The sequence below is a fragment of the Bombyx mandarina genome, chromosome 12, assembly GCF_030267445.1.
Source record: "Bombyx mandarina strain Sakado chromosome 12, ASM3026744v2".
NCBI classification, from domain to species: Eukaryota; Metazoa; Arthropoda; class Insecta; order Lepidoptera; family Bombycidae; genus Bombyx; species Bombyx mandarina.
The window spans coordinates 14,698,845-14,719,836 of record NC_143219.1 but is presented as its reverse complement, the minus strand read 5'-3'; the positions used below and the strand labels follow the sequence as shown (position 1 = coordinate 14,719,836).

Genomic DNA, 20,992 nt, shown 5'->3' with positions numbered 1-20,992 from the left:
TATAAAATGTCATTAATAGTTGGATGTAAATTTATTAAAGGGTCACTTTATTACGAGTGGACAGCTTACTCCGCTTGCAGATTAGGGGGTAAAATCTGCGAGGATAAGCGCGGTGCGGTGACGAACACATTTTTTATGACGACGTAAAGTCAGGACTCCCAGATATTGATCCAAAGCCGAAGGTGATCGAGCGAAAGAGGGTGATCAAGAGGTTAAGCCTACTATGAATAATGTTATGCACAACATTTCTACATTTCGTTTCGCATAAACATGCCCATTGACCAGAGGCGGCTGTATCCATGGTGCAGGGTGTACGATGCCTTAAAAAAAGGTTGAGGTTACATTGCTGACAGGCGAAATGGTATTAGGAAGTGTCGGCCTCGACACGCCTTTGTCGTTGTCCAATAAAAAAAAAAGGTACCCTAATCAACTCTGAATAAATGAAACCAGATTACAAACAGTGAATAAAATTTAATATTAATGTAGTTGTATGTAATGTCGTGCCGCATATTTTTATAAAGTACCTATTTAAAAACTATCATAAACTTTCTTACCGAATACAAACACTTTTTACAAAAAAAATACCTTGTTCGTTTGGTTCAATGCACACACATTAATAATCAATAATAGTCTTTGTTCTTTAAATAAATTACTGTACAAATTTAAAACATAATCGACAGTACCTATAAGCCGCGCCATTAAAGAAACAAATCTAATGGCAGCGGCGATCATGCGCTCTCATGTTAAGCTATTGCTATCTTTGGTCGCACACGGCGCGTACTGCATGCAAAAAAAATATCAGTTCTAACTTTGTTCTCACACTGTCTTGACGCGCTCTGTTTTCTCTCAAATTCTGTTGTTATTTGTTGCATTTGTTCGTTATTTCCTTGTTATTTTATATTTTGTTGTTTTTGTTAGGGCACCAAAGTAAAGTAAAGTACATTCTTATTTGTTTTTTATATTTTTTTACAATAAACAACTTTTTCTTTCTATCTTTCTATTTATTTGTTACCCTACCATCTGTCAGTTAGTGCAGGTACATAGACGCCGTTTTCTATTCGTTTCTTTATTGGCGCGGCTTATAACTATCATCAGAACTATTGAAATGTATGAAACAAAGAACAATTTCACCTTCTTTTAAATTTATGATCATCTTATTAATCTAAGCCCCATATGTTTCAACACCAGAATATTTTTCTAAGCACCGCTCATATCAGTTTTACTATAATATAATATTACCTAGGTATAAAAGTCTAGATATTGATTTAGGTAAGGACATCGCCTAACGTGATCTTTTATTTAATAAAAAATGATTATATATATATATAAGCGTGCGTGACACAACTTTTAAATCCTTCAAGGAAAAACGTTTCCTTGAGAAACACGGAATTTAAACAAATAAACGTATTTCAATAATACACTTATTTTATTTTCTCTGTGCGTTAAGAACGTGCTTAAAATCGTGTCACTCTAAAATGAGGTTATTTAGGGAAATTTCTAATTTTCTAATAGAGCGCTAAATAAATTAAAATTAGAATTTTTTTACTGCTATTTTTGCTGCTTTCTATTTTTGTTTTAATATCTTCGATAGTCGAAGATGGTTTGTATTTATCCGTTGAAATGCAATAAGCTTGGCAATGTCAATTATAAACGAGAAAATTAACAAGTTCAAGTACCTACATATCCTGCGAAATATTATGAACAAGCCTAATTAAACAAAACAGGAGTCGTAAATCAGAATCGGATTAATCCGAACGCAGACGGATCGACGTAAAAGTTTTTGTCACTTTTAAGATAATTTCAACATGTATTTCTTATATAGTGGACGTATTCTTCCACTGCACTAGATAAAAGCCCACTGTTTCTCGTCGGATCTTCTCAGTGGGTCACGATTTCGATCCGGTGGTAGATTCTGCGAAGCACTGCTCTTACTAGGGCTAGTGTTAGCAAATTCTCTCAGGTCGAGTCCGTGAGCTCACCTACCATTCCGGGCGTAGCTGGAATAGCCTCTTACTAAAAAAGTAGATTAAGCTATGTTTTTTATATTCATTTCATTTACTACAACGTTGTTCTTTTTGGTGTTTCTTGATGGATTCGAGGTTTAGATCAGCCTTTCCCAAAGTGGACGATAACGCCCCCTTGTGGGCGCTGCAGGCCTAAAGGGGGACTGTAAGAGACCCAGAAAAAAGTGGGGGCGGTGTGCCTCTATACATATATGGGATTTATATATATGGGAGACGATTTGTAATTTTATCTAGGAGGACTCTTAGACACCGAGTGAGCTCTGGCTATAGTGGTTTTTAAGTATGTGAAAAAATAGGGGCGCTATAAAATAATTTATTCTCAAAGTGGGCAGTAGACAGAATAAGTTTGGGAGCCTCTGGTTTAGATCGTTGTGGAGATCGACGCTTCGACGGCGAACACAATTTTTTTTTTTCTCCTACTAATGCTGATAGCCTTGAGAGGCTATTTCAGCTTCATTCTAACGTTTGTAGATGAGTTCACGAGGCTCAAACCGGAGAGTTGCTAACACTGACCCTAGCAAGAGCAGTGCTTCGCAGAATCTACCACCGGATCGGAAACGCGACCCACTGAGAAGATCCGGCGAGAAACTCAGTGGGTTGTGTCTATGGGTTAATTCACTCGTAAAGCCCTTCGTGGCAAGCGACGGGTTCGACGAGGACGGTGACCGGTGCTTGTGGTGCCTAAAAGCACTGTTAATGGATCAGGAGGATCCGTAATGACGTGCTTAGGGCGACGTCGACGGTTTACCATTCGGTTTACAGGGTCGGGTATGTAGTTTCCAGCGGCCACGACAAGAGGGTTCTCATGTCGTGCCGCCTTCTCAAAGTGGCTGCGAACACCAAGCTCAACTGCGAGCTTATATACAGCTGTACAGCATGTACTGGATAATCATTTATTAATAATTCAAAATGTTAGGTACCTAACGAGTGCAAAAATGATAATCTTGTCATTAATATCATTGTATTTACAAACTAGACGCTTTGTACCTTTATACCTACACTAAATGTTCGTGAATTCAATTCCGAGTCCCCTGGCATACTGGTATCTGCTTCATTGAATATAAGAAATTGGGCAAAAAATTTGACTGCGGTTATGAAATGTTCATAGGTATTTATAAGTTCCGTAAATCTGCTTAAAGAAAAAACAGCTGTTTGTTGGAAAATTATCCTTATGCTGTTCCCCAATTTTAAAAACAGTATGGTTGCCCGACTATCTGTGACAACTACAAAAACCTTGACATTAGGTTGAATTTCGGTGTGCTAAAGAATAAAATTTGCCAAGTGGATATTGGTCAGGTATGATATTAGACTAGGTATATTTATTAAGTATTCTACATGCACTTACTTATACATAACCTTAAATTACATAAATTGATCTACTTTAACTTTAGTTTCTTAACACAAATACTATTCACAACCTTTATTCATTATTATCTTTCGATTTGGCCATCACAGCTTGCTACTTCGCACAAAAGTTCCTAGGTGGTAAAATAATGAATTTAATGTGCTGCTTACATTATATTTAAATTAATAAATAGTAACTTTATCACAAAAATTATCCTCGCTTGTTCCTTTAAGACTCCTCAAAAGCGTTTTTTTGAAACTGTTTTGAAATAGTTTGTAACACTGGTCACACTGATTTGAGTCACGTTGAATGCAGGGCCGCACTCGGTGGCGGTGGCACTAGAGCCTGGTGGAGAGGGCGGCGGGGGGCGCGCGGGTGGGGGGCGCGTGGCGGGGGCGGCCCCCGCGGTCCGACGCGAGCCGCACGCAGTAGTCCGGCACTAGCGTCGCGATAACAACCACCAAGTTTAGAAATGCGAACGCGGGAGATGTTAGTAAACGAATGTACGTCCCTAGCACGTCACCGTCGATTTGTCTGTAAAAATATTTATTGGATTAGTTTTTTAATCTTTATTGAAAAATCAACATAATGGTCTGGCTTTTATGTACATATTTCTTCAAACGATTATTTACAGTAATTGTAAGAGCTATATACCTGCATCGACGATGGACTTGCTCAAAGCTTAAACTTTAAATTACTTTTTATTGGTCGCAATAAAGTACAAACATTACAGTAAAATCTTATAATGTCAACGCGTTACCTGCTATAAAGTTAATAGATTTTTAGCTAGAATGAACAGCACAAACAAAACTTAAACACAGTACGGTCAGGCCTTTTCCGTCTCAAAACTGGTCACTGTCCTTTAACAATAAATTACATTAATTAACAGTAAATTAACCCATAGAGACAGCCCACTGAGTTTCTCACCGGATCTTCTCAGTGGGTCGCGTTTTCGATCCGATGGTAGATTCTGCGAAGCACTGCTCTTGCTAGGGCCAGTGTTAGCAACACCTCCGGTTTGAGCCCCCAGAGCTCACCTACGCGCTAGGGTAACGCTGATATAGCCTCTCCAGGCTATCAGAATAGGTAGAAAAAAAAGTTCTTAAACTGAAATGTATTAATTTAACCGGATAAAAAGCTTCTGTGCTGGAGCGAAAACATAAATTTTGCGTTATTAACTAACGCATACATATAGCGTAATACAGTGTGATTACTGCGAGTTTTTTAAGGTTCTCAAGATTCTCAAATTGTATGATTCTCTTTTCTCTCTCTCAAGATTCTCTCTTCAAAAGTAACTTAAATTTGTATGCAGTTGGAACAGCGCCCCTAGCGGAAAATGTAGGCAAACGTTCCAACTCTATACAAATTTTATTTAACTTTTACGCTATCGAGAACGTTAAAAAACTCGCACTAAGCACACAGTTAACAACAACTTACAGATAGACGAGCGAGTAGATCGTGTTGAAGACGAGGTAGCTGAATAAGGAGAGCAGGGTGGAGGCGACGAACACGAGCGTGTGGTAGCGCGCCTGCAGCCACAGCTTGAGACTCACGGTGACCATCGTGAGGTGGAATAGCGCAGCGCCGTACGACCTGACGACCACACGTCTTAGAAACATATCTATATGATAGAGATTTTGATAACTGCCTAAAATCACTTTTGTTTTTATTGTTTAGTTGGGTGGACGGCTCATGTTAAGTAGTTACCAGAGCCCATAGACATCTAGTATTTGCAGTGGAGTGTGCGGGGAGACAACCCCGCTCCGGCGCATCGTCCCAACCGACAGCGATTCTCTCGACTTCACGCAGATCGCATGTCGCCTATCGATAGCTTACTGATTTCGTAATTCTTTGTTTCCTGTATGCTGTATGTTTATTTATATTCAGTTTCCACCTTACTTTTCTATCTTACTATTTAATTCTATGAACTAATTATTCTTCGTCTGTGCTGTGCTACCTATTTGTGCGTGTTCAACTTGTTGTATGTAAATAAATATTAAACCTGGACCTTTAGTGATTAATTTCATTGACTTTGTGGTGCAATTTAAATCGATAAAAACTATTACACCTAAACTAGATTCCTTCTTAAAATTATACCCGGAGCTTGAATCATGTAAATTTTTAACAAAACTAATATAATACAGAAGAAAGTTTGGTATTTATGATATCCCGTATGAGAGGCGCGCACGGACCCATTAGGCCAAGAGTGGGATAATTTAGGCAACCTTTATTTTGTTACGCCACGCTCCGGATCTATTCCTGTGTCGCACTAGAATCCGATCAATAGCTCACCACAAGTCGACAGTGTTCCCGTCGAGATTAATGACGGGCACGACGAATATCAGATACGTGAACATGTAAATGACAACAGAGTGGTACACGGCCGAGAGGCACCACACCCCGAAGTTAGACCACGTCATCAGCTTGTTCTTCGTGATGCTTCTGTACAGTGTCGGATTTCTGAAACAGAACGTTGCATATTAGCCGGCTCGAATGTCGGGGGTTTTAAACGAAAGCTTAGTTAGGAATACATTTTAAGAGCCTGTTGTACTTTTTTTTATTTTTTTTTATTGCCCTTGTAGGCAGACGAGCATACGGCCCACCTGATGGTGAGTGGTTACCGTCGCCCATGGACTTCAGCAATGCCAGGGGCAGAGCCAAGCCGCTGCCTACCGCTTAATACTCTCCATAAGCCTCGTTTGAAGAAGGACATGTCATAGCGCTCGGGAAACACCGTGGAAGGGAGCTCATTCCATAGGTTTCCGTGACTTCCGAGTCCACGGAAACTGGAAAGTATTCGAAACGTTAGTAATAATATATACCCGATCCTGTAGACCGAATGGTAAACAGTCGACTCCGCCCTAAATACGTCATTACAGATCCTCCCGATCCCGATTTTAGGTACCACAAGTACCGGTCACCGTCCTCGTCGACGAGTGAATTAGCCCACAGACACAGCCCACTGAGTTTCTCGCCGGATCTTCGCAGTGGGTCGCGTTTCCGATCCGGTGGTAGATTCTGCGAAGCACTGCTCTTCCTAGGGCCAGTACAACACTCCCGGTTTGAGCTCCGTGAGCTCACTTACACGTCAAGGAGAAGCTGAAATAGCCTCTCAAGGCTATCAGCATAGGTAGGGAAAAAAAGTAATAATATAATGACAGTAACAAAACTTAAAAAGTAGTTTTAAATATAAGAACCCGTGTTATTCCACAATTTTTTATTGTGCTATTATTACCAAGAAAATGCCGGAGTCCTCACATATGCCAACGTGAAAGCCGCCCCCCATCTTGAGATATAGAAGTATTAATTGTGCAAGTATAGTGCAACGTCTGTCCCACTGTATAAAAACAGAACGCATGACTGTTTGGCGGGAATAGACTGCGTTGTAGTACCAGCCCATCTCTCTCTTCTCCAGCCTTTGTCCACCCAAAGCTAAGTCTAGGTTCTATGCGTTCCATTATTTTCGGTTTCTTGCTTTTCGAATCCAGTCCTTACCTAACATAAGTCCCTAGGACTTAAATAGTCTTGAAACAACTGGATTCGCCAACCCGAAATGGCAAGCGTGGCGTTGTGATGGTAGCCATCAGAGTAAACAAGATATCTGACTTGCGACGTTTTTAAGATAATCTTGCATATACGAGTATACAAGTTCCGAACAACAACATTCGGCCCGTCGGTCTACCGAGCTATATCAACCGCTCGCTGGAAGATCTTTCCTTTCGTCGTATACCCCCACAGCGTTTTAATGTCAATAACCTCCATGCTTTTTTTTTTTTTTTTTTCCTACCTAAGCTGATAGCCTTGAGAGGCTATGTCAGCGTAACCCTAACTTTAGTAGGTGAGCTCACGGGGCTCAACCTGACGATGTTGCTAACACGAACCCTAGCAAGAGCCGTGCTTCGCAGAACCTACCACCGGATCGGAAACGCGACCCACTGAGAAGATCCGGCGAGAAACTCAGTGGGCTGTGTCTGAGAGTTAATTTACTCGTCGAGCCCTTCGTCGCAAGCGACGGGTTCGACGAGAACGGTGACCGGTGCTTGAAGTACCTAAAAGCACCGTTAGTGGATCGGGAGGATCCGAGATGACGTGTTTTGGGCGACGTCGACTGCTTTCCATTCTGTCCGCAGGATCGGGAATGTAGTTACCGGCGGCCACGATGAGAGGGTTCTCGTGTCGTGCCGCTTTATCGAAGTGGCGCATGGACGCCGACTGCAGATACTTACTGATGGACTCTAAGTCCAGGTCGTCATGGAGGTCGACATTCCTGACGAACCACGGGGCTCCGACGGCTATCCTGCAAAAACGGGATTGAATGACTTGGAATGATTTCAAGTGTATGCGGGCCGCGTGAGCGAACACTACACTTGCATAGGTCATGACGGGGCGTATGCAAGTTTTGTAGAGTGTCACCTTATTTCTAAGGGACATTTTACTTCGCCTACATATCATCGGGTAGAGACACTATCATGCACCGTGCGGATTTAAAAAAAAAAAAAAACACTACAATGCACCCAGGATATCACGTACAAAACAGCCATTTTAATTTTTATCGACTTATGAGTATTATTTAATCGCAGAAGTCATTCGTGAACACGTGTTAGAGAGTTATATTTGGAGAAATAGAAGTTCGCAGGTTTTAATCTCTACATTACTCGACACAAGTGCAACGGGCATCTCATTCATTAGATCACAAATGCTTTTTTAGTGTGGTTGAGATTTGCCAGAGATCGCATACACGCATATTTCTAAATAAATCTTGCCTTGAGAGGCTATTTCAGCATAACCTTAACTAGTAGGTGAGCTCACGGACTCAAACCTGACGACGTTGCTAACACGAACCCTAGCAAGAGCCTTGCTTCACAGGATCTACCACCGGATCGGAAACGCAACCCACTGAGAAAATCCGGCGAGAAACTCAGTGGGCTGTGTCTATGGGCTAATTTACTCGCCGAGCCCTTCGTCGCAAGCGACAGGTTCGACGAGAACGATGACCGGTGCTTGTGGTACCTAAAAGCACCGTTAGTGGATCTGTTTTCCATTCTGTCCACAGAATCGGGATGTTCTCTACTCGTTAATGCTATTAATCATGAACCAAAACGAATGTCGTTCCTATAAAGACGCACTAACTTGAGCAGCATGTCGGCCGGCCAGCGCTGCTCCGTCACCGACAGGATGAGGCAGGGCAGCGACGTGAACAGCAGGTTGAACAGCGTCAGGTACATCGAGTCGTATATCGATTGGGTCGAAAAGGCCGTTTGGATTTGAAACGCGAACTGTAACCGACAAAAACGTAACGTGAACGTAAAGTATTTACTACCCAACATCAGCGTGCTTAGTGCGAGTTTTTTAACGTGCTCGATGGCGTAAAAGTTAGCTCATATTTGTATGGAATGGGATCGTTTGCGTACGTTTGCCGCTAGGGGCGCTGTTCCAACTGTATACAAAAATGGCTTAACTTTTACGCTATCGAGAACGTTAAGAAACTCGTACTAAGCACACAGAGATAAAGCGTCATCTCATTACGTAGGTAACACCACCCTGCCTGTTTTTCCCGTGAAGCAGTAATGCCTTTCGGTTTGAAGGGTGGGGCAGCCGTTGTAACTATACTGAGACCTTACAACTTATATCTCAAGGTGGGTGGCGCATTTACGTTGTAGATGTATATGGGCTCCAGTAACCGCTTAACACCAGGTGGGCTATGAGCACCTATTTAAGCAAGAAAAAAAATGAATGATTGTTTAAAAATTCAATAGCATGCATCGAATATATTCTTAGTGGTTTTTAAGTTAAATAAAAAAAAAAACCTTTTATTTCATAGCGCCTTAGGCTCTTAAGGTGTTAATATTACAAATAGCATATTATGAACTGTGTTAGTTTTTTTTTTTAAATTAAAGTACCTAAACAAAATTCAGCCCTGGTAGCCTTATCAAGCAGCGTGTAGAACAGGCAACTTGATAAACCTACCCAAGGTCGATCCTGGATGGATTCTGCTATTCCTTTCTAATAATCTAATATTTTAGCTATTGTTTCATTTTTTATTTACTGTTCAAATCAAGTAATCAGGGATTCCTAAATAAGTGAACCTTGTTTATTTTACTCTAACATTTAATTCAAAAGACAGCACTTACCATTATATTACCTAAGACTAGATTTTTGTAGAAGAAGTAGTGTATGAGCGTCGCCAAGCGCTGATAGTACCAATGTCCCAACACGAGTAAAAACTTTTTTATCATTGAAAATTTTGTTATGGCAAAATCTGCGGATCTGTGAACGAACCAAAATCTTCGATTGTAGATTGTCTTCTTATTTTCACTTATACGAGTAAGTCGGTCTTGGCAGAAACATATAGACAACACTGATTGTTATTGAAAATTCAAAAAATTCGTTCGATATAACAAAGATAAGTGTGTAAGTTTTTATTTTATTTCATATTTATTGTTTCAATGAAGGAACTAGCTGACGCTGATCTGGTGTTGAGTGGTCACTAGGGTCCATGGACATCATACCGTGCATGTCGTCTTGAGACTTGAGATCTATGTCACAATTAATTAGTTTAGTGATTATACAAATTATATTTTTTTCGGGCTTCATGTTTATCACGCGATGTTATACCTTCACCGAGGAAATCATTTGTCAACATTTGTTAAGTACGTATTTAACCATGAAAATTGGCGGTATTCGAACCTCGGCATAGTCACATCACTCGATACGAACGCACCGGGCGTCTTATCCTTTAGGCCACCCAGCCAATCTTATGTTATACTAAAAAAAATGTAAAGAATATTTTAGGTATTTTTTTTACACTTTGGGTTATATTATTGGAGTTTTAGTAAGGATCCCTAATTTTTTTCAAAAAATTATAGCCTGTGTCACTCGGGAATAGTGTAGCTTCCAAACAGTGAAAGATTTTTTTAAATCGGTTCAGTAGTTTCGGAGCCTATTCAATACAAACAAACAAACAAATCTTTCCTCTTTATAATATTAGTATAGATATCTACGATTCAATCGGTTTAATCCCGTGTATATAAGCTGACGACTATAAATAAATATGTACGAAACATGTGAAGCCATAGCTGTTTTAACAGTTACTCTAAGTTTGCTGTTACCTCGCGGCCTGATGACCCTCTCTTCCGAATATACCGAAGCCGACGTGCGCCTCTTGTATCATAGAGATGTCATTAGCGCCGTCGCCTATAGCAGCCGTGATCGGATGCTGCGGACTGCTCTTTATAAGTCTCACTATCTGAAATTTGAACATCTGATGAACTTTGGGGGTCTACTGTAATCATGCACTTTTCAATTGAATCACTGTTTTATCGCGTTGCAACGTGTGCGTAGGTATATATCATATAGTCAATCAGTATATATCATAAGATTTTCTCGAATATAATAATTTAGGTAACAAAATATATAATGTGGAAGATGCAATATGACCACTATAGTAGGACAACGTTGAGTGTTCAGAAATTCATCTAACAAAATTTTCGAACGTTTTTTATTCGCTAATGAATTGGGAACGTAAATTATGATCTGCGTAACTTACAAAATTTATCTTTTTTTTATTTATATTGATGCACAAAACAAATTACAGCTATAGAAATTATAAGTTTTAAATATTTAACATAACAATCTGGATTGTAATTCTAAACAGGTGCATACAGAAAAATTAATAACTGAACAGATGTCTAAATACCTTGTGTGTATTTAAACATGTACTAGCCGTACTCGCCCGCTTTGCTGGGCATATAAATTAACATTATTATTTATTGTCATTATTATTAGGGAGTCGAACACTCATATAAATATTAGCCTATCCATTAAGTACATGTATTTGTCTACATGGATACCAAGTTTCAAGTCAATCGGATGCATGGTTCAGTAGTTATAACGGAACATCCGTAAAAACCACTGTAGATTTATATATTAGTAGGTATAGATATCGACATTGATAATAACCTTGGCCTTCTGTATGGGCGACAGTCGACAGCACAGCACGGCGTTGCACTGCAGCGATATGTCGACGAAGGCCTGCGCGGCGCCGGCGTCGAGCAGCTGCGTCATGCTGGTCCCGTCCAGCACCAGCGTGAGGTCCCGGTAGCCGGGCTCGGCGACGATCCGGCGGCACTCGTCCAGGTGGGCGAGCAGCGCGCCGGCCGACTCCACGCCCACTAGGAACATGCGCCGGTCCGTTTCCGATATGTGCGCGCACGACTGGGCCACGTTGAGCGCTGTTTCCACCTACACACAAACGAACTGCTGGTAGGACCTCGCGTGAGTCCGCACGGGTAAGTAACTAGGTACTCCCAGGTTGCCTAAATTATCCCACTTTTAGCCTAATGGGTCCGAGCGCGCCTCTCATACCGGATATCATAAGTACCAAACTATCTTCTGTATTATATTAGTTTTGTTAAAAATTTACATGATTCAAGCTCCGGGTATATTTTAAGAAGGAATCCAATTTTAGAATTGGTTATGAGCTTTACGTGGCATAAAGTTTTGACTGGTGGTAGGACCTCTTGTGAGCTCGCATGGGTAGGTACCACCGCCCTGCCTATTTCTGCCGTGTAGCAGTAATGCGTTTCGGTTTGAAAGGTGGGGCAGCCGTTGTAACTATACTGAGACCTTAAACCTTATCTCAAGGTGGGTGGCGCATTTACGTTGTAGATGTCTATGGGCTCCAGTAACCACTCAACATCAGCTGGACTGTGAGCTCGCCGAACCATTTAAGCAATAAAAAAAAACTTTTTTATTGCATAAATGGCAATAAGAAAGTTTTTTTTATTGCTTACGAGCTCACAGCCCATCTGGTGTTTTTTCCCCCCTACCTTTTGATAGTCTTGAGAGGCTATTTCAGCTTCAACCTAACGTGTAGGTGAGCTCATGAGGCACAAACCGGGAGTGTCGCTAACACTGACCCTAGCAAGGGCAGTGCTTCGCAGAATCTACCACCGGATCAGAAACGAGACCCACTGAGAAGATCCGGCGAGAAACTCAGTGGGCTGTCTCTGTGGGTTAATTCGAACGGTGACCGGTATTATGACATTAGTGATAAGTCCGCCTAGAGGACTCACTAACCTTATCGCCGGTGAGCACCCAGGTTTTGATGCCAGCTCTCCGCAACGAGGCGAGCGTGTCGGCCACGTCGTCCTGCAGACAGTCCTCGACTCCAGTGGCGCCGACTAATATCAGTTGTTGCTCTAAAACCCGGTACTGCTGGGTGAGTTGCTGCAGAGCCTCCGCGCTCTTTCCGTCTACATGCTTTATACCTGGAGAAGGATACGTTTCTTAGAGATGATGAATTAAGCATCATACTTTCGAATCCTTAATTGTTTTGTATTTAAAGAAACATTTGACCACACCACAATAGAGAAAATATATATTTAACACAATCATGATCACGATTGACTTCCATGGTGAAGGAATAATATCGTGTAACTAATAAACATCAAACCCGCAAAATTGTAATTTGCATATTTACTGGTGGTAGGACCTCTTGTGAGTCCGCGCGGGTAGGTACCACCACTCCGCCTATTTCTGCCGTGAAGCAGTAATGCGTTACGGTTTGAAGGGTGGGGCAGCCATTGTAACTATAATGAGACCTTAGAACTTATCTCAAGGTGGGTGGCGGCATTAACGTTATTGATACTATGGTTTCCGGTAACCATTAAACACCAGCTTCTCAATATAAGCGACTAGCTGACCCGGCAGACTTCGTAGTGTGTCAATCGATAAATAAAAAAAAGACCTAAACTTTTGTATAAAACTAAATTTAAAACAAACAAAAGGAATCCGTCCGACGGGGCGACACATCAAAGGAAAAACAAAATTGTTATTTTTATTTAATTCCGAGTTTTTTAATATTTATTCACCTTTTAAACCTTCTCTGGACTTCCACAAATAATTCAAGACCAAAATTAGCTAAATCGGTCCAGCCTTTCTCGAATTTTAGCGAGACTAACGAACAGCAATTCATTTTTATATATAGAGATTAAAAATATTAAATAAAACGGCTGAAAAGTTGTAGGGTAAAAGATATCATCTATTTTATTTTCATTAAAAAATTAAATATTACTAGTTCATAATCAAAATAACTCAGTAGGTACGTTGTAGTTGAAATCTCAGACCAACAGAATCATGTAAATAAGACAGTGAGTACTCACTTTCGGAGACTCTAGTGTATTCCTCGTCAGAAATCTCTCTGTAAGCAATAGCTAATGTCCGCAGTCCCTTCACTGCGAACGCATTGATGTCCCTGTTCACCTCCTCCACCAGAGCCGAGTCTTTGCACAGTGGAAACACAGAGCTTTCGGCTCCCTTGCAAAATAACCATATCTGAAATGATTACTAGATTAATATACTTATCTTTTATAATGGGAGGCGGAAGTCGTGTTTGATTATTATTTTAAATGTCAAGATAATAACAATCATAGTCCAAATATAATAATAATTACTTTAAAGTACAAGACTTGTGAGTGCGGATCAATATTTTACAATTGACTTGTGCCTCAAGCTTAAAGGTGGATGGCGGCGGTCACGTTGTGATTTGTATGGGCTCCGGTGACCACTTAAAGCCGATGGTCCATGAACTAGTTCACTCGTCAACGCAAAAAAAGACGTTTTTGATGCTTTTCGAATTACACATTTAGTCAATCAAAGCAAAACACAGTAGTCGATAAGGAAGTTACATGGCATTTAACAGCGAACTCACCTTTCCGTCTTTATCACGAAGAATAACAGACATTCTCTTCCTCTCCGAAGTGAATTCGATGAGTTGCAATCTTTCATACATTTCCGTGTTCTCACCCACTTTCAATACGAGATTATTGCCCTCTTCGCCCAAAAACGTGACTCCCACTCTATCGGCGGCCTCCACCAATGCTTTCTCATCGGGGCTGCTGCCTTGGTAGTCCATTTTACTGCCAGCTTCTTTCAAGGCCGAGTCCCAACTGACATTGTCCAGTACTCCGTTGTTGGGATTTTTATTTTGTTTTTTCCTTCGAAAGAAGTTCATCAGTTGAGTATCTCCTCCGCCAGACAGTCGTGCGCTAAGCTTCTTCATGTCTTCACTGGAAACTTGAACCGAATGACACAGGGCGAGGATTTTGAAGAAAAATTTGATGTCTGTCTGAAATATAAGGTTATTTGTGACGGTTAAATGATGGCTACCATCAAATCAAATTTCGTTGAAAAATCACATTGAAGTACCGTATTGTAGTATTTGTAGTATTTAGTGTTTGTGTAATAAGTAACAAACAATTCCCACTTAGAGTACTTAACGGTAGGCAGTGGCTTGGCTTATAGTACTTAACGGTAGGCAGTGGCTTAGCTTAGAGTACTTAACGGTAGGCAGTGGCTTGGCTTATAGTACTAAACGGTAGGCAGCGGCTGGCCTAGGGTACCTACTTAACGGTAGGTAGTGGCTTAGCTCTGGCCCTGGCATTGCTGGGCGACGGTAACCATTCACCATCAGTGGGCCGTATGCTCGTCAGCAATAAAAAAATTTTTTTTTAAGGTAGTCGAGTACTCTACCCACCCGAGTTTTCACCGGTGTTCATGAACATCAGCAACATCAGGGGCATAGCTGAGCCACTGCCTTGCCTACCGCTTATTACTGTTTTTTAATGTCGTTTAACGAAGGACATCTCACAGCACTCAGGAAACATCACTGGAGGGATATTCGTTTCAGAGCTACTGTACGTAGTAATTTTTTATTTTTTTTATTGCCTAGGTGTGTGGACGAGCTCACAGCCCACCTGGTGTTAAGTGGTTACTGGAGCCCATAGACATCTAGAACGTAAATGCGCCACCCACCTTGAGATATACGCTCTAAGGCTTCAGTATAGTTACAACGGCTAGGCGGCTGCCCCACCCTTCAAACCGAAACGCATTACTGCTTCACGGCAGAAATAGGCGGGGTAGGTCTTACCACCAGTAAAAATAATCTCAAACAATTTCCAAGGCACACCAAAATAAGAGAGTGGGATAACTTAGAGGTTCCCAAGATCCTTGGACAAACCTAAAAAACAGACAAGTGAGTGTAGATTGTAATCTCTGACCTGAAGCACATCGACGGGCTCCTCAAATCTCTCCACGTTGTACAGCTGGTTACTCCTCTCTTCGTAAACGTTCCCTTTGATTGAACATGTCTTGAATACCATGAGGTTTTTCGTTAAGGTGCCAGTTTTGTCTGAGAACAAAACCTCGACCTGACCTAGCTCTTCGTTGAGGTCCGATGTGTTGGCCATCGCCGGTCTTCCTGTGTCCTCGCAGCGGAAGTCTTCGTCCCATCCGATAAATAGTGCTCCTGAGAATCGTTCAGGTAAATTTTGGAGTCAAGGATGTACATATTAAATTACCTTTTGACGATGGTTTTATTTGATTACTTTAGAAACTGCCTAAATTGTTATTTGTATGAAGCATAGTATGACTACTGTTAGTATTCAGAATTGTCAGCTTGATGATAAATCCATTAAAATAATAAAATAATTTATGACGTAATTATTGTAGTTCATGAGAATGCCTAGTCAATCTATACTAATCTATAGATTTCCTCTACCGTACACTCTTCTCAGTGAAGTTTAACAACTAATTTTTTGGTATATGGTATACCTGACTGTTTTAACGTATGAATGAAGTTACCCACGCAGTTTTTATTCCTTCCACTACATCTACATAGATATACCGCATATGGTGGTGGTGGTTGGATTTATAATTTAGTCTAAAGCCCGGATGCTTTGTGTCAAACGTTCTTAACAAAGTTTCGCCATGAATTGGCGAAAAAAGTTCAGTGCTAGGCTATAATAGAAAAAGAAATAGATACAAAATAATTACTAAGAACTGTCGAACTGTCCACAGAAGCTCACCTATAAATTTATACAGCTCGATGGTCACGTACAGAGACATCGGTATGATATAATAATAGAGCAGCAGAAACGAGAAAAGATCCTGAAGTAGGTCGGAGACGTGCGGCGGGAACGTCGTGCCCGGGCCGAGGTACAGGTCCTTCTCGGGGTTCCTGTGCTCTATGACAAGCTTGGCGATCAGAGACACGACCATTTCGATGAGTAATACCAAAATAAAGAAGAGCAGGAACCCGTTGACAGCCAATTCACACGACGAGAACTTGTTCCCTGTGTATTTCGAATTGAGAGCCAGTTTAGTTTCTTCCCCTGAAAATATAGGTAATTTAAATACATTGTTTTGATGTATTTTGCTACTTTACTAGTACAGAGAATGAGAATGTGTGTTAATTTTTGGTCAAGAGGGCATCATTAGGACTTTTGAATACTTACGTGTTGAGGGCGGAATTCAGGAATAATAGTGTAGAACGGATTAAAATCCTTTGCCGGTGAACCCGTGTCCAAATCACGTATTAGAGGTAGAAGGGAACAAAGATACGTGTCTGGCTTGGAGCGCATTCCATGTCTCTCTTAGGAGACGCCGAACTGTCAGTCGTCGCCGCCAAAACCACCGGATCTCAGGATCGGCGGTCAATAAGTGGTAATGGATTGTTTTCTTAAGTTGAGGAATACGAGCACACCATTCCTCTTATATACATACACTGAAGATGTATATGTTCCCAATAGAACGACGTAAAATAGAATCTCCGATTTGGCTATGTCAAAACCATGCAAAACGATATATGCTTTTTTTTCTTTTTTTCCTACCTAAGCTGAGAGCCTTGAGAGGCTATTTCAGCGTAACCTTAACTAGTAGGTGAGCTCACCGGGCTCAAACCTGACGACGTTGTTAACACGAACCCTAACAAGAGCTGTGCTTCGCAGTCTACCACCGGATCGGAAACGCGAACCACTGAGAAGATCCGGCGAGAAACTCAGTGGGCTGTGTCTGAGGGTTAAGAAAAATGCTCCCAATATGTGCTATATATTGGCAATATATGCCAATATATTTTTGTGCAAATAACTCTTCTTCTTAACATGATTTTTGTGGAGATGAATTGCGACTCACCTGTGTAAATAGCACAACCTATGGCCCACTCCGTATTTTTGACTCTGGATCCTCTAAGCATGAGGTTATCGGTGGACAGCACCATGCTGTCTAGCCCCGGGATCTCGAGGCGTCCATAAAAGGTATACAAGTCGGCCACCGGGTTCGGTATCTCGATACGCATGTTTTGTGGCAAAATGTCTGTTGGCATTTTATTTGGTTTGATTTAGTATATTTATTGTACCATGATATGGTTTTTTACTCCGCACGGGTAAGTACCACCACTCAGCCTATTTCTGCCGTTAAGCAGTATTGCGTTTTAGTTTGAAGAGTGGGGCAGCTGTTGTAGCTATACTGAGACCTTAGAACTTATATCCCAAGATGGGTGGAGCATTTACGTTGAATATGTCTAAGGACTCCAGTAACCACTTAACACCAGGTGGGCTGTGAGATCGTCCACCCATCTAAGCAATAAATAAAAATAAAAACACCAATCTGTCGAATTCTACCGCTGAGCATTCCTGCGCTCGGGTTTGGATAGTCATCATTTAATTAGAACTTTGACTCGTTTCTCGATTTTTATAAGTCAAGTAGCTAATGTCAAAATGTCATCTGGCAATGGACAAACCTCGCTAAGAAAATTAGCTGAATCACTTTAGATATTAATACGTAAATGATAAGACAAAGATAACATGACACAGACAAACAAATGAAAGCAAAACACCACAAAACGTAAACAAATATTTATTGACAAAGACAAAATTAATTTCGTTCAACACATAAATTAAATAGTTCACAACTACATAATTATAATACTTAAATATCATAAATAACGAAACGGTCATATTAATTAAGTAATATATAAATAATGTTAGTTATTTAAAATATATCTGGACTTTAAATTTAAAGTAACTCGAAAAACAGAGTCCTACTTTTCGTTGAAAAATTGATACAAGCAACAACAAAAAATATTTAATTCATTTGTTTCACAATATTTAAATTTATTTTTCATAGAATTGTATGTGTGAGTAGACTTATGAGTGTATGTATGAATCACAGAGATGTATTTACAAATGTTTTCTTGTATTGATTTTTATTTTTGAATCGTTTTTTTTTTAAATTAACAACTTAAAAATCTTTAAGAAATAGTGTATAAAAATGTAATAATAAAGTAAATTTTATCGCTGTCAGACTGACAGAAATCGCAATTTAATCTTCCGTTGTATAAAGGTTGCCTTACGCCTCAAACCAGTGGGCTTAATGCGAGCATTTTAACGTTCTCGACATCGTAAAAGTTAACTCAATAGCTTAAAGGTACATTTCGAGGGGTGAAAAGCTACTTGGTTTAAGCGACATTTTTGCAACTTTACAGGAGAGCCATTTAAAGTTTAAAATTTGGAAAAAATAACAAAACAAAAAACTTCTTCAACTATTTGAACGGAGTAAGCTTAATTGAGGTTCAACTAAAAACATCGAACTTTTGATGCTAATCACTACATAGTATAAAACAAAGTCGCTTTCTCTGTCCCTATATCCCTATGTATGCTTAAATCTTTAAAACTACGCAACGGATTTTGATGCGGTTTTTTTTAATAGACAGAGTGATTGAAGAGGAAGGTTCATATGTATAATAACATCCATTAAATAGTGGAGAAATCAATAATAAATTACAGTTTCCGAAGCGAAGCGAGGGCGGGTCGCTAGTACCAAACAAAACGCACCTTTAATTCCAAAGATAAATGTAGCGTATTAAACGAAATGTCGCTTAAACAAAATAGCCTTTCAGCTCTCGATTTATTTTTATCTATGACTATAATTTAAGTAACATATAAAGACAAACAATTTTAATCGAAAAAGGCGTTATTAGATTCACATACCCGGCGTATACCCGACTAGAGGTGGGGGCACCCTTAGAGTTTTCAAATTGGTCTCCCCATCCAGATTCGCAGTGGTGATATAACATTTTCCCTTCTCTCCGGCGGAACAGAGGAGCACGAGGTCGGCTGGTACTTCCCTTCCTCGTTTTACACGAACCAAGGTTCCAGGGGCTATCGTGGAATTTTTCACTTCTTTGATCACGCCTTTGTAGACTATTTCAACTGTTAATCAAGAATTTTACGTAGGTATATTCCATTTATTTACATTCAAAATTATAACAAGTCAGAAATTTTCGGACAGCGAGATGCTAGCTAAAATGATAATAATTTTAGTTTGAATTTTTACAAGTGAAAAATAAAGCAAAATTTAAGACTAAAAGTCCGTTTGGCCGGCTTTTGTGAGTTTTTTCTGGGTTTCTGAGGGTTCAGTGTTGCGGGCTGTTTGTCAAGAGGATACGAAAAGATGTTAAAACCGATTTGGATAAGATTTGAATAGAAAGCAATTTTTTACTAATTAAGCTAAACTAAACTAAGCTAAGTACTACTAAATTAAGTTAACTAAGAAAGCTAATTTACTAGAAAGCTAAAAGCGTAAAAATTAACTAAAATAAAACAAAAGGAGTTGAGAAAAATACAGACAAACTAAGATTAACAATGTTTTGACGGCGTATTCGCGCACGCCGAGGGCGCGTGTTTCCCGGCTCAGAGAGTTCTGTCTCAGCGGGGGGTAAGGCGGCGGCGGGGGCGGTATCGCACGTTCGGATATTTGGTTCCGCAATAAAATGTAAATAAATTTAATGTTTCTTTCAGGTCTGGAAGACAGTCTGGTACTTCGACGAAAGCAAATAGAGACAATGCAACCAGTTTTTATCAGAATCAAAATGTCGTTTAATAAAATAGAAAGCTTATTTATATTTATATACAGGTGTTTTAAAATGACACGATTTTAAGTACCATCGTCCCAAATTCCTAAATTTATGACATAGTCGCGATTTTTAGCCCTCCAAATTCTATCGAATTAATATGCAGTGTGATTGTTCCGTAACAACAAAGTCTATGTAACTAGAATATTTTGCAAGCAACAAGACAAAATCACACAAGGCCTTGCTAACTGTATCACTGATAGTATTTTATCGTTTTAAGATACTGTACCAGTAGCAAGATAAATATGTGACCGAAAAAAAATTCGACTGCAGAATGGTTTATCTCTTGACATATTCTTGTTCTTCTCTGGTAAGCTAAACTCTAATCAATATCCGAAAAACCAGAGGTATGATATTGAAATCCGATATGACGCCAGCAGTGACTACGAAAATCAAAAGCTGAGGAGAAACATTTGGTGGCCAAATGTAAAATATTTGCAGCCGAGACGCTATTTTTAGTCTTCACTTACATTTTTATTAGCGTAGATCAACAGATGAACTCACTGCATTTATGTGCCTATACCTTATGTTGAAAAACGCTGTTCTTATATTAAATACTAGCAACCCGCCCTCGCTTCGCTTCGGAAACATTAAAACACACATGAAACCAAAAAAATAAAATTAAAAAAAAATTAAAAAAAGTAGCCTATGTTCATCAGGGACAATGTCGGCTTCTAATGGAAAAAGAATTTTTCAAATCGGTCCAGTAGTTTCGGAGCCTATTCGAAACAAACAAACAAATCTTTCCTCTTTATAATATTATTATTTATTATTTATTAAATAAGAACAGTGTTTTTTAACATAAGGTATTTTTCAAGTATTAAATAACAACATGCGCCGAAGAGTACATTGTTCCTACGGTTTGGATGTTGA

At 39.9% G+C, this 20,992-nt stretch overlaps 1 protein-coding gene across 5 annotated transcripts in view; it reads right to left on the bottom strand.

Moving 5' to 3' along the window:
- Positions 1–587: 587 nt before the first annotated feature.
- Positions 588–20,992, bottom strand: part of LOC114248741 (phospholipid-transporting ATPase IF) — a 42,668-nt gene continuing 22,263 nt past the window's right edge. For all 5 annotated transcript variants that reach the window (XM_028182151.2, XM_089732101.1, XM_028182150.2 and 2 more), the window contains 14 exons: positions 19,197–19,418; positions 17,341–17,520; positions 16,236–16,541; positions 15,429–15,676; positions 14,081–14,497; positions 13,533–13,704; positions 12,448–12,638; positions 11,329–11,610; positions 10,479–10,615; positions 9,501–9,636; positions 8,500–8,645; positions 5,662–5,829; positions 4,807–4,962; positions 588–3,903 (listed from right to left, as the gene is read on the bottom strand). In XM_028182151.2, coding sequence (XP_028037952.2) covers positions 3,708–3,903; positions 4,807–4,962; positions 5,662–5,829; positions 8,500–8,645; positions 9,501–9,636; positions 10,479–10,615; positions 11,329–11,610; positions 12,448–12,638; positions 13,533–13,704; positions 14,081–14,497; positions 15,429–15,676; positions 16,236–16,541; positions 17,341–17,520; positions 19,197–19,418 — 2,957 coding nt within the window. In that variant the 3' untranslated portion in view covers positions 588–3,707. The remainder of the gene's footprint in view (positions 3,904–4,806; positions 4,963–5,661; positions 5,830–8,499; positions 8,646–9,500; positions 9,637–10,478; positions 10,616–11,328; positions 11,611–12,447; positions 12,639–13,532; positions 13,705–14,080; positions 14,498–15,428; positions 15,677–16,235; positions 16,542–17,340; positions 17,521–19,196; positions 19,419–20,992) is intronic.